Source organism: Botryllus schlosseri, chromosome 4 (assembly GCF_051294905.1).
Source record: "Botryllus schlosseri isolate E-star chromosome 4, Bs_hap1, whole genome shotgun sequence".
In the NCBI taxonomy this organism is placed as follows: domain Eukaryota; kingdom Metazoa; phylum Chordata; class Ascidiacea; order Stolidobranchia; family Styelidae; genus Botryllus; species Botryllus schlosseri.
In genome coordinates this window covers 19115705-19128158 of record NC_137239.1, presented here as the reverse complement: position 1 = coordinate 19128158, position 12454 = coordinate 19115705, and the positions used below count along the sequence as shown (strand labels likewise).

The following is a 12454-nucleotide window of genomic DNA, read 5'->3' as shown; positions in this document are numbered from 1 at the left end:
AAAATGACTCGACTTGACTCGAGTCAAAACTATAAAAGTGAGATTGACTTGTGACTCGGAGCCTTGTGACTTGGTTATAACCCTGTTCGTAATGGATTTGGATAGATATCGCTCTATTTTCGCAAGTTACGCCTGGATTCAGATTTACATAGGTCAAAGTCGGATATTTTCAGAATCTCTGTACAATCGGCTCCTGCTTGAACAGATTTTGGTCAGATTTAGGCTTGGAAACAGAAATGGTAATGATTTTGAATTGATGTGCCATAATTGAGTGAATTTGACTCATTACCGCTGGGCATGATACTAAGTTAATTTTTGAATCTGACATTATAAAAAAAGTATCCCAGCTCTGCATGGCGCGTATAATTTTGAAACCGATCACAGCAAATAGTATTCAATCTGTAAAAGCGGTGGCCTCATAAATCCACCACAAACATGCCTGTATGCGATAAATTTGTAGCACACTACACATTGGCGACAGGAATATTTATGGCTGAATATTTTTACACAAACCATAACTGCTGAAAGAGAAGAGATAAGGAAACTAGGAATGTATAATTGTGTGCCAGACAGAACCAGATGTACAGACAGCAGGCAAATAATGAACTTCATTTTATGTTAACATCATAAGAGAATCACAAACATAACCGCTTATTTGCTATAGAAAATTGTCAGTCTGCAAATACAAGGCTATAACATGAATCGGCGTATATGCCGCGAAAATACCAACGACAAAATATACGTCCTATTCCTATAGGTCATAGATTGCCATGAAGTGATAAATCCATCAATTCATTATCAGTAATCCCAAATATTAACAACTATTTGCTCAGCTTTTGATACAAAAAATGTAATGTGACTTGTAATCAGTATTCACCCATCAAAACGGAATATATACATTGATTTTATTGACACAAGAACGATTAATCACACATCCGACAGCTACGCTCATAGGATATCACACGGCAGCGTAATAGGGCGAATGATAAATACCTGGCAATCCGTTGTTTGATTTGGCTGAAGAGACGCTACCGCCAAAGAAACCGCACCCAGAAATGTCGGCCACCACCAGATGACTTTTCGAGCTTGCCAATAAGGGGTTGCCGGGATTCTTATTTTCAGACACGTATCCCACATTACCCAGCCTGTAAATTAAGCAACAGTTCAAACTCAATGTCGACGTCACACATACTTTTGAGTTGAAGAGACTCTTGGATGTCGTACAGAGTTTAAATATACAATTGAGTAGTATATTCATATCAAAAGATACCCAAGCATTTTCGGCTGACAGTTGCCAGGAGTAATCGTCAGCAACTAGTATGGAATTGAAAAGAACATTGTATATCAACAATCGCATCACAAAATATGGCGTTGCCGGCATTAAAATTCAATTAATTCAAGCATTCAATTGTATATTGAAGTTCTGTGCTTCCAAGGATCTCTATGAATTCTATTCACCTCATATGAAGACGCCCTCTGTGAGTCCTTATCATTCCCAGAGGCTTCAAGTTACCTCCGCGTGACATATCCCCGGTTACAGTTGGTATGGCGTCGGTGTGTTCGGAGAATACAACGTCTAATTCGTGATCCACGACGACAGCCGGTTTTCCTTGTCGCAATAGATGCTGAATTGTGAAAAGAGCGAGTAATCGATAACACCTTGAATGTAAGGCATGCTTTTTCATGAAAATTACAATTTTTGAGAACAGATACGTTTTCCGCACTGACTGAGAACTTCAATGTTGAGTTTTTATCGATTTTTCCACTAACCACAAATTATTGATGTGTTTTAAGAGGTACAACGCGCAGCTCAGCAGCACACTGACCTTGATACGTGACACTACGAATGACGTGTTTGCAACGATTTGCCGAAAAAGGCTACTTTCAAAGAGCGATGCACAGCTTAACCAGATCGTCAAATCAGGCTTTTGAAAAAAAAGCTAATTCAGTGGACATAATGCAGGTGATATGTCTTGTTGTAGTTGTTTGTGGTCTTCATGGCGTTTGTCAACTGCTATGGTCATTTACACCAGGCCGATATTCTTCATTATTATTTCGTAGATGCTGACTTGTAACACGGCCCACTTCTAGGCTTTTATAAGACACCGCTTGCAGGGATGGGATGGCGTGGAAGAGCCTAGATTAAACTCCCCTTGAAAGAGAGACAAATGTGTCCAAGTGTGAGCCAGGTTTTAACGAGATTGACTCTTGGACATTTCCTTAGTAACTAGTCACTGATTGTGTTTACACTTATGGGCCATAAAATTCCAGTATTGATAGCGAGTAATGATGTACCCAGTAATCATTGAGCATTGACTATTGAGGTATATTATTTCCTTAAAGTAACATTGACAAATACCATATTAGTATATATCCTGTGAAAATCCACACATGCTGAGATAGATATTTTATGCCAAAAGCAAGCTTAGCTCACAGGGAGCCATAAAAACTATTTTCAGTGAAATATTCACCTTCAATGGCACTCCTACCGAGCCGATGAGCATCAAGGAGTCTCCATCCCATACATCAACATGGAGGATGTGGGAGTGAAGATAAGAAATGAAGGCTTCTGATTCTCCAATATTCATGCTGGCGGGGTCGATATAATACTTAACTTCCAATCCTGGACGACCTATGAATGTACAATAAACTATGTTTACAAATTGTGTGCTGAGAATAGAATTCGCATCGTTGCGCCTTAAATAAATGTTAACATAATTATCTCTAATATATATGCAGAAGTGGTCTCGACTCGAGCCATTCAACGCATTTGAAAAAATGATTCGAGTTAAGTCGAGTCACCAAAAAATCATGACTCGAGTGATTGCATCCTTGATGCGACCCTCTGTGTATATTATGAATGATTTAGATAGGGCTTTATGATATATCATTCACCAAAACTCTGCAATATTGCATGCAAAGCTATTTCGATACTAAATTTCAGCAAGTAATCTGGACTTCTGATAGGTTTTTTCGACGGTCTCGGCGTAATTAAAGATACAGTTGAACAGAAACATCACCAACCTCTGTCCAACATTTCACCAGCTTCCACCTTACGGAGTATGAAAGGCTGGTTGGAAGAAAATCTGAAAAAATGTAATAATTCACACCATACCTCATATCATAATACACAAGTTTATAATTACAAATAATCTGTTCCATAGAATAATTGCAGCAAAATCAGAATCTTGAATCACGGCAAACATGATTCCCAAAAACCCCTTACAATTTATGGTATTAATTTTATCGGTATCAGCAATCATTCGAGTTTTGACAAGAAAGCATAGTTCTGCAAATGAGGCATGATACGATTCTCTTCCAAGCCTAACAAGAGGCTGTGAAAATCAGGCAAAGCTACCAGCAAAGCCACAATTTAACGTAATTTGAGCTACAGATGTCGAATACACATATCATAGAAAACGTGATTATCAATATTGGGCACATTAAAAATGACCGACCGGTAATCGAAGTGTTTTATGTCAACACCAGTTGACACCTGCACAACACCATATGGATTTCGCACGACATAGATGATCGTAAATCACGAATGTGTCCTCAAATAAACAAAAATTGACGCTACAATAGAAGCCTGTGTCAACACTGGAATTGATCAATATACATTAGATCTTAATACCAGATCTAGTATGGAAAGGATTCAATATTTTCAGATCCAAATCATAATTTTACTTTCTGACATTATAGATAACTAACCTACGGGTAGATATGCAAAACCCGTCGTCACGCTTGCATGCTCAGAGTAAAATTACTGATCATCAGCAATCTGAAAGCAGCATAATTGCTAATCCCATAGCTGACGGCCCGAGCGCTCAAATTAAATGAAGTTGATCTTATTTGAAAGCTACTGTCGCGCTGATTCCGAAAATATACATGACAATTTCATCAAGGCAATGGAACCACCCCGAAAAAGCCTTCAAAGTGTGGAAATCGGCATTGTTCTAAACAATCGCAGCGGCGCAGCACAATGACCATAACAATGACGCTTGCGTGATTGCGATTGTTCAAAACAATGCTGATTTTCAGACTTTGAGGTGTATTTCGAAGGGGCTCCATTGCTCTGATCGGATTTTAATGTACATTTTTGGAATCAGAGCGACAGCAGCTTTCAAATAAGACCAACTTTATTTAATTTGAGCGCTCGGGCCGTCAGCTATGGGCTCAGCAATTATGCTGCTTTCAGATTGCTGAGCAGTTATTTCCTGAGAAAGCAAGCGCGACGACGGCTATTGCGTAGCTATCCTTAAGATAGTTACCTATAGCGACATGGAATAATTCAAAGTTACAGCCAATGCGGAATCAATTTCATTCGAAATTTAAATGATATCATTTCACACTGTCACCACTCTCAAATGGGGTAAAATTCTCAAATCTATTTCTTTCAAATCCAAATCTCGTTCAATACCCATTATCTTTCTCGGTGAATTGACAAGACTACAACGCGGTTACCTCTTAACTCCCTGGACGTCAGCAGACTCATTTTGATTCGCTAAATTCATCCTGTTCGTGGTCACCGGTTGAAAACGATAAAATTGGAACGAGCAGAAGATGTTGTTAATGTCGGGCAGCAAGGCTTCGCCGGGCCCGGCCTGCGGTTTTGAAAATGCCAGAAACTGTATCGTGATTTCGTTTGTCTGAAAATGTAAAAGGTGATATCGTAAACAATACCTTTGGGACCAAAAGTACTTTCAAACGATTGGAAAATACAGTTGACATGCCACGGCAACATAGCTTTAAAGCCAGCCGATATATCCCGATGACTACTTGATCACCTATGTAAATCAACCACTAGCTTTAATTGATCCCTAGTGATATAAAAATATTCAAAGCAAAGACAATACCCCACACACCTGCAACGGATCAGCCAGAGCTTCGGACATATTCAAATACTCCACGTTGGTGTTCGGGTCTACCACTTCCGGGGGATTATTGTGACGGTCCAGTATGTCTGGGAAACCAGCCGAATATAGTCTCGCGTATCCGGCCCGGGACATGCTCGGAGTTCTGTTAGAGGCAAGACATATTCAGCAGTGGTAACGGTTTGTCTTAAACAGATAGCGTCAGCAGCAGAGTATTTCTGAGCATTGAACATTAGGTTTTCGTCTATTTGCATCAGGGTTGTAACTAAGTCACAAGTCAATGTGACTTTTATAGTATTGACTAGAGCAGAGGTCTCAAACACGCGGCCCGCCTGATCATTTTGTGCGGCCCGCGACGACATTTAAGATTTTTATTAATTTTACAATATATTAGTGCCACATATATCTTTTCAAGTTTTAAAGTGAAAATTCGCTCTTAAATTGCTCCGAAAGCCTGAAACTATTCATCAAACTTCACTATCCGCGCCCATGCAGTAGAAGTCGTTTAGTCGTTTACAGCACTACAGCACTTATAGACGATTCGTGACTGAAATTTGTGAGTAGACTTGGACGCGACCTTTATTAGAATTACTCGGATTCGGGCTGACTCGATGGCCAAATGAAAATGACCCCGGTGGACACGGAGTCATGGGAATAGTAATAGATCAGAAGGTCGCAGCGAGGTATTTCGCTTACTAAGCAAGCAACTTTTGGCAATCTTGGGTCGCTAAACCATGTCATTAAGGCTACTTAAATGTACTGAGTGCTGTAGCGGTACGCTCCAACGATGTAACAACAATGGGTTGTTCGACGTTCCGACATTTTTATACCTATGACACATTCATTAATATATTTATAATGTTATTTTTCCGCTCTAATATTCGAACGTAATTGACCATGAGCTTAATAACCCACTTATCAGGAGTATACCCGAATCTTGGATTGGGCTACACTGCTAAACTTCACATGCTGTGATATCAGATTAATCTCTATTATCAATCTGTTTAATTCACAATATTCATTGTAGCTGCAAAATTATAACGGGATAGCTTTTATGATAGCATTATATATTTTCCGCTCACGTGGCGTCTATATCTTAAGATTAATATATATATCAAGTACAACAATACTTCTATTCAAATAGTTATAAATGTGATGATTTTTTTTCATGCCAGGCCTAAATTGATACAAGAGTAAATAACATTTTTATGATGTGTGTTGAATGTCAGTCTGCTGTATCGGTACACTTTCAATATGACAATTTCATCCCGTCAACTAAGGCCTACTTGGAAAGACATGGAATAGCCTTATTGACGCTGCGGTCTGCGGCGTCGTAAAAACTGGGAAAATGGCCCTCGAGCACATTTGAGTTTGAGACCTCTGGACTAGAGTCAAGTCGAGTCATTTGCAATTCACCACCAAGTCAAGTCGGAGTCCAAGTCAGCGAGTTGAGGGTCGAGTCCGAGTCATAGTGTTACGACTCGAGTAAGAGTCCAAGTCATTGCGTTGACTGTGCAGTTTCGAGTTAAAGTCTTGTTAAACCCACTTTTCACAGCTCTGCTAGGTGCTATTGAATGCTTCGCAGTCATAATGTACTAATTTTCCTCAGCGAGTCAGCGAGCAGAGGGTTGAGTACGATTCATGGTATTATGACTCGAGTCCGAGTCCAAGTCATTGTGTGAACTGGGTTGAGTACGATTCATGGTATTATGACTCGAGTCCGAGTCCAAGTCATTGTGTGAACTGCTCAGTTTCAAGCTAAAGTCTTGTTAAACCCACTGTGTTTGGTGATATCGAATGATTCACATTGATTTTCCTCACTTATAGCAGTTTCTGGTCGCAATTTCAAGTACCAGTACCGATAGACGAAATCCCAATAGTGTGTTAATTTACCTATTCTTCGAAATTACATTGAAATATCGGTCATAGCCGCCTGAATCTCAAGTCATATGACTTGGTCCGAGGTTTGCGCAATGACTCGAGTACAAGTCGTGTCAATACACAGATAGACTCAAGTCGAGCCGAGTCATTTTCCGTGTCTTGAGATCGAGACTTGAGTCGAGTCACATTAACGCCCTGATTTGCACTAATTACTTGCATGTTGTTAGTTTCCGCTGTTGAATAGATTTGCATCGTTTCAAGTGAAATCGCCATAACAACACGCAATACAGCCATTTCAACACCATAGCAGCGCAATAAAACTTCCAAACAGCACTTTGTAATCTGAATCACACAAGTACAACACACTTGCGTCATCGTCGTCGAAATACCATATGCTCAGTAGGAATTACAAGAGAACGCGTTAAGTATGACAGACTGCGGCTGTGGAACAGTCATTCGTGGAATCGAAGAATGTCTGCACTCAAGTCAAAATGCAAGCAGGTTCTGCTGAATGAAGACCAGTCTATGCTCGCCATTGCAGAGTCACAATTTTACATACTTATTTCACTTATTGAAACATGCCACTCCATTTTCGTTGGCTGTCCTTTTTTTATTATCTTTCAATTGAGTTTACAGTGTACACTGTACAGTGTACATGTCCCTCACTCCAATGCTCCAGGCCAAGGTGGATGTTTGATTTAAAGACTACCTGTTCGTGTTTCGATCACTGAATTTTCATTAATCATCCATTGACACAGCCTATTCCAAAAAATTACAGAAATTTGCCACAAAACCGCGAGCTTGTGACACAGGACCCAATTTGCACAAAAATTACGTCAACTGTTAAATTACCTCTGTCCGACAGGTAGTATGGGCGGGGCGTGCACCGGCGGCGTTTCCCCTTCCGTTTCCAAATGCGCGATGGCCACCCGGTAACTATTGTCGGCTTCCGTGACCTGGCTTATGCCGGACTGATCTTGAAATAAGGCCCGGGGCTGAAATGCGACATAATTTGGGGCTGAAAATCGGTCATCCCCCCAAAACGGACTCAGGCTGTGTTCTAAACACTACCAATCAAGCAACACTTACAACGCTCGGTCTTAAAACGCGAGGAGATTGAGTCGGAATGGGCGGTTTGTGGGATAGGCTCGGCGATCTTTGGATATCGGATACTGTTGAATATACTGAATTGTCCGACGGAAACGTAGTAGTGTCTGATGTTAAGAATCTGAACCTGAAACAAAGTAATGATGACCTTATTGTAACTTTGCTGCTGTACATATCGAGGTATAGACACTTTTGAGGACAAAGCGAGTCAATTCTTTCAAGCACCAAAATTAGATAACCCTTCAACTCAGAATTGTTCATCAAAGAGAAGTATCATTTTTTCCCAGCATCGGGGCCTTCAAACATGCAGCACAAGGCTACGTAGTACGTATGCTCGTGAAGCTGTTATTTCTGTCAGTTACAGGGGGCTGTATCGTAGTTATGGTTTTGAAAAATTCCATGATGAGGAGCTGACATTGTTTTTTGTTTGTTATGCCATACTATATATATTGACATTTCATTCGTCTTGCATAAAACATAAGCCTACATCTTTCAACATCATGATTTGTAATCGAATAATCGACTCGACTTAGCTTAGCTTAATACCTGACTCGAAATCGAATCAATCAGGTACTTACAGTTTTTAGCTCCTACAAATCAAAGTCACACCTACCTTAACTTTCCCATCTCTCCGGTATCATTGTCGGCAGACATGTTTTTAGCGTAAAACAACAGATTGTCTGGGTTTTTGGTCATGCCACCCTGAAAACGCAACAACGTTAAAAAGGAACAACCTAAATCGCGCGCAAAGGCAGTTTACTTGTAAATTCAACGTTACGAAGTCGTTGCTTAGTGCTTGTGTAAAGGGAGTCCACGCTGTCCAACGCACTGAAAGCGATAGGGGCTGCGATCTTACCGACCCCGTTGACCCTGTACGGCAATTTACAGAATGCATTTACTGTCAGCTGCCTAACTGAAGATGTATTAGCAGTGTTTCGTTCTTGTGAATAGTATGTGATCTGAGAACTGACCTGAACTTTGATACCGTATTTAAAACTCTCCTACAGCAAAAATAAAATATTGATAGCTTCGAAAATATTGCGGATCCATAAATTCCAAATCCGAATAGAACAAAGAGATAATGTTTGATCCAGAGTTGCCAAGACTGAGCGAAATGGCCCTGTTCGAAGTGTCGTTTAGTCATTTTGCATTAGTCGCAAAAACACACTTTTCAAAGTAGACGCCACCTTCGATTCACTTCTAAAAGTATGCAAGGTCTCGATCAATTCCACTATTTGAAATTACTTAATTGAGTACTTTTTAGATATGCACTATCTAATTGGAGCAGTTTTGACACGCCTTGCAAATCGCTACTTCTCGTTGCATTGGAGTAGACATTTACTACTTCTACTTATGACTCCTATGACCACTTTCGGGTGGATCTGGACACCCCTAAAAGCCTGAGTTTGAGACAAAGTGAAATCCAAACGAATGCTTGGGGTCTGAAACCAACAAAGTGACTAGTAGAGCCAGAAATTAACCAAGCCAATAGCGAATCACTCTCTATCCACTGGTTACGACCCATGCCTAGGCTCTCAAGCCCCTTTGCACCATTTAATTTAGGATTCTCAGAAGTTGTGATGTGACGATGTGTTTATGATACGTTTGACATTACTTCGATGCCACAATTTCCCTCACAATTTCAATCTACGAAAATAAATTATCATAATTCCTACCCGACCATATCTCACCTGTAATCTTTGCCTGGTTCGAGTAAGGCAACGCGAGCGTATATTCCACCTGCATGATAATAGCCAAGCCCGGATCTCTGACCATTTCATCAAGCTGCACCCGGCTTCTCAGCACAAGACAGGAAGAAGTACCCCTAAAGAATTTTGAAACATAAGCCAGTCGCAATAGACGCCTGAGGATTGCTCGTGTACAAGTCAAAACTCTTCGATGAAGCAAAGAATGCGTCTTACACACAAAAACTTTACATTTTCAATATGCGATTTTCATGTTCCAGCCACCCAAATACTGTTCTTGTTATCCGCAATTTTTAATCCTTTTTCAAATCAAATTCAAGCTTGTGCAGCGTGGAGTCTTACACGTGAGTGATTAGGATACAGTCTTACTTGGTCATCTTGGTGGACTCCCCTCTTTTACCCCTCCCGAAGCTCCCTAGCCGAGACCCCAACACCGCTTCCGGCTCCAGTTGGGCAAACTGCGGCTTTTGAATGTAGCAGTATCCGTTGTGCACACCCACCTGCGTAATACCAATAATTAGATGGTGAGATATTATAGTTGTTAGGTTTTCCATAAGTAGCGAGTACCGCAGGGCTTATCCACTCGTGCGGTCGGCTTATGCACAAAAAGACTGGTGCTACCACATAATACCTACTCAAAGTTGAAAATTACCCAAACAATTGCGTATTACTTTGTTATAGTCCGAACATCATGAGGTCATTCGGAAACACGCATGCCGCCACAGACTCAGAGATAATCTAATTTATTATTTCTGAATGCTTTCAAGGATTTCAATTCATTTCGCATCATGTCTAAAGCCTAGTCCATATCAAATAATGACGCAAGACTTGTTAGAAATTCACAAGAAAATTGTAAGTTGTTATAAATTCCACGTTCCGATCAGAATTTTTAAAAATCGTAAATTGAAATCAAATCCTAATGTTGTAAATTGTGCCTTTTTCAACTAGTCGAGTATTTTTGCAACCTGCAATCTTCCATTTCCGTTCAAAGTAGATTTGACATATTTCGGAAATTGCTACTTTTACTTGTAGCTGAGTACAGCGTTACTTAAACTTGAATTTACAAATTAGGCACTTTTGCCTTCCATTTTCTATTTCCACTCGAATTATTTTTGAGTATAAATTTACAGCATTCCTTCTACCTCTACTGGAGTATGCAACTGAATAATATCTTCATATAGACATGAGTAGAGTAACACAGACCACCTTCGATCGTAGGTAGCCTACAGTGGTAGTAAACGTGCCGCACGCACTCACCATCAGTCTTCTTTCGGTGATAGTAACGGACTTGCCGTCATCTTGCGATCTGTCCCGAAGCAGCCGGTCCTTATTAATCCGATCGCAAAGCTGACTTTCAAATTTCTCTATGGTAGGAGAACCAAACTGCAGTGCCACGCTTTCCAAATAGCAAGTCTGCGTCTGGACTGCTTTCGGTCTCAAAAAGTTGTCGACTGCAGACAATAACGCGATAGTATGATGTGAATACGGTAACAAAGTCTCTGTTCATGGTTATTAAGTGGGGATATTTTATTGTAAATTTATTCGCTGACATCAAATATCAGAACGCACACATGATTTGTGAAGTAACAACACATCCAGCTACAAATTTTATTGACTACATAAAAACATCTGTATCTTCTACACAAGTGGTGCTCAAACTGGGGGTCGTGGAAGCATCTGAGGGGAGGCGTGAAGCGAACTGAGAGAAATGTTGTTTCTTGAACTCGGAATGAGTTTAATTTGTTCTAAATCTTCCAAGTTTCAAATGGCAATAATTCTACTTGCATTTCCATTCTAAATGTCATATTTGCATCGTGCCATGCGCACACTGATGCTACATTTTGACTGATACCGAACCTTGTACTAACCAGAAGATGTGCCAGTGAATAAAGTGTGACTGGTAAATGCGTGTAGCTGTGCCAATGGTTTTTAATTTAGCTTATGGTACTTTTGATCTAAGCTAAGGAGACAAATAATAGACGGGATAAGGCACCAAAAACATTAAAATAGCTACGTGCAACGAGCTACCGTTCCACATGATTATGTGTAACAAAATATTATACCGGAAATTTTTGCGTACTCACATTTTTGGTCTGTGAATAGTCAGAATTACATATTTGAGAAGTGTCTGAGCAGCCATAACACCTTCCGTGCCACCAAACAATGCACTGTTATTGCAAACATTCCGGTTGCTCTTTATCATATTTCTGATATGACGATAAGGGGAGCGCGAAATTTTCGACTATCATCAAAAGAGGGGGGTGTTGAATAAGTTTTAAACCACTGTTCTACACAGAGTATTTTTCGGAGTACTCAAGTACTGGTTTGCTTACTTGCACTACTTACTAAAATGCTTGTGCTTCTGAACTAACTTTCACTCCCATAAAGCAGTTTAGGGATATGTCTGTGTCACTTGCATGAGTGTAATTAACATACCAGTAATTGAATATATTTTTGAAACAAACCTGTTTTTTCAAACTACTTACCCTACTTTTCATGACCTCATTCGATGTAGTTTTGACATGTCTTCGAAATCACTACTTTGTACATGTACTTGTAATTGAGTACACAAATCTACAACGTTGTTACCTCTAATTGATCCCCTACGCTGGCTACTTTGACCGCCTAGAGCAGACCTGGGCAAAGTGTGGCCCGCGGGCCAAATGCGGCCCGCCGCGCGATTTTCAGTGGCTCGCGCAAAGTTGCCAGGAATTCAGTACATAAAACCTACTAACCTACTTCGGAATATTAATCCGTGGACTAGAATCGTAGGCTGTATAAACTGAACTGGACATTCGTTTAGTATTTGGACTGTTTATTCATTTACCGCGATTACGTAGCCTACGTACGTCATACGAGTAACAGAGCGTCAAAATAAAGCCAAGG

At 40.3% G+C, this 12454-nt stretch overlaps 2 protein-coding genes across 5 annotated transcripts in view; one reads left to right on the top strand and one right to left on the bottom strand.

The window, feature by feature from the left end:
- The window catches only part of LOC145437257 (single-strand DNA endonuclease ASTE1-like), a 533921-nt gene that overhangs the window by 190294 nt on the left and 331173 nt on the right, over positions 1–12454 (top strand). The window lies entirely within an intron of this gene.
- The window catches only part of LOC145437240 (nephrocystin-4-like), a 36093-nt gene that overhangs the window by 12962 nt on the left and 10677 nt on the right, over positions 1–12454 (bottom strand). For both annotated transcript variants that reach the window (XM_080314433.1, XM_080314432.1), the window contains 13 exons: positions 10826–11019; positions 9938–10068; positions 9554–9687; positions 8623–8732; positions 8476–8564; positions 7845–7989; positions 7608–7750; positions 4866–5019; positions 4465–4649; positions 3025–3086; positions 2472–2632; positions 1459–1625; positions 994–1145 (listed from right to left, as the gene is read on the bottom strand). In XM_080314433.1, coding sequence (XP_080170559.1) covers positions 994–1145; positions 1459–1625; positions 2472–2632; positions 3025–3086; positions 4465–4649; positions 4866–5019; positions 7608–7750; positions 7845–7989; positions 8476–8564; positions 8623–8732; positions 9554–9687; positions 9938–10068; positions 10826–11019 — 1827 coding nt within the window. The remainder of the gene's footprint in view (positions 1–993; positions 1146–1458; positions 1626–2471; positions 2633–3024; positions 3087–4464; positions 4650–4865; positions 5020–7607; positions 7751–7844; positions 7990–8475; positions 8565–8622; positions 8733–9553; positions 9688–9937; positions 10069–10825; positions 11020–12454) is intronic.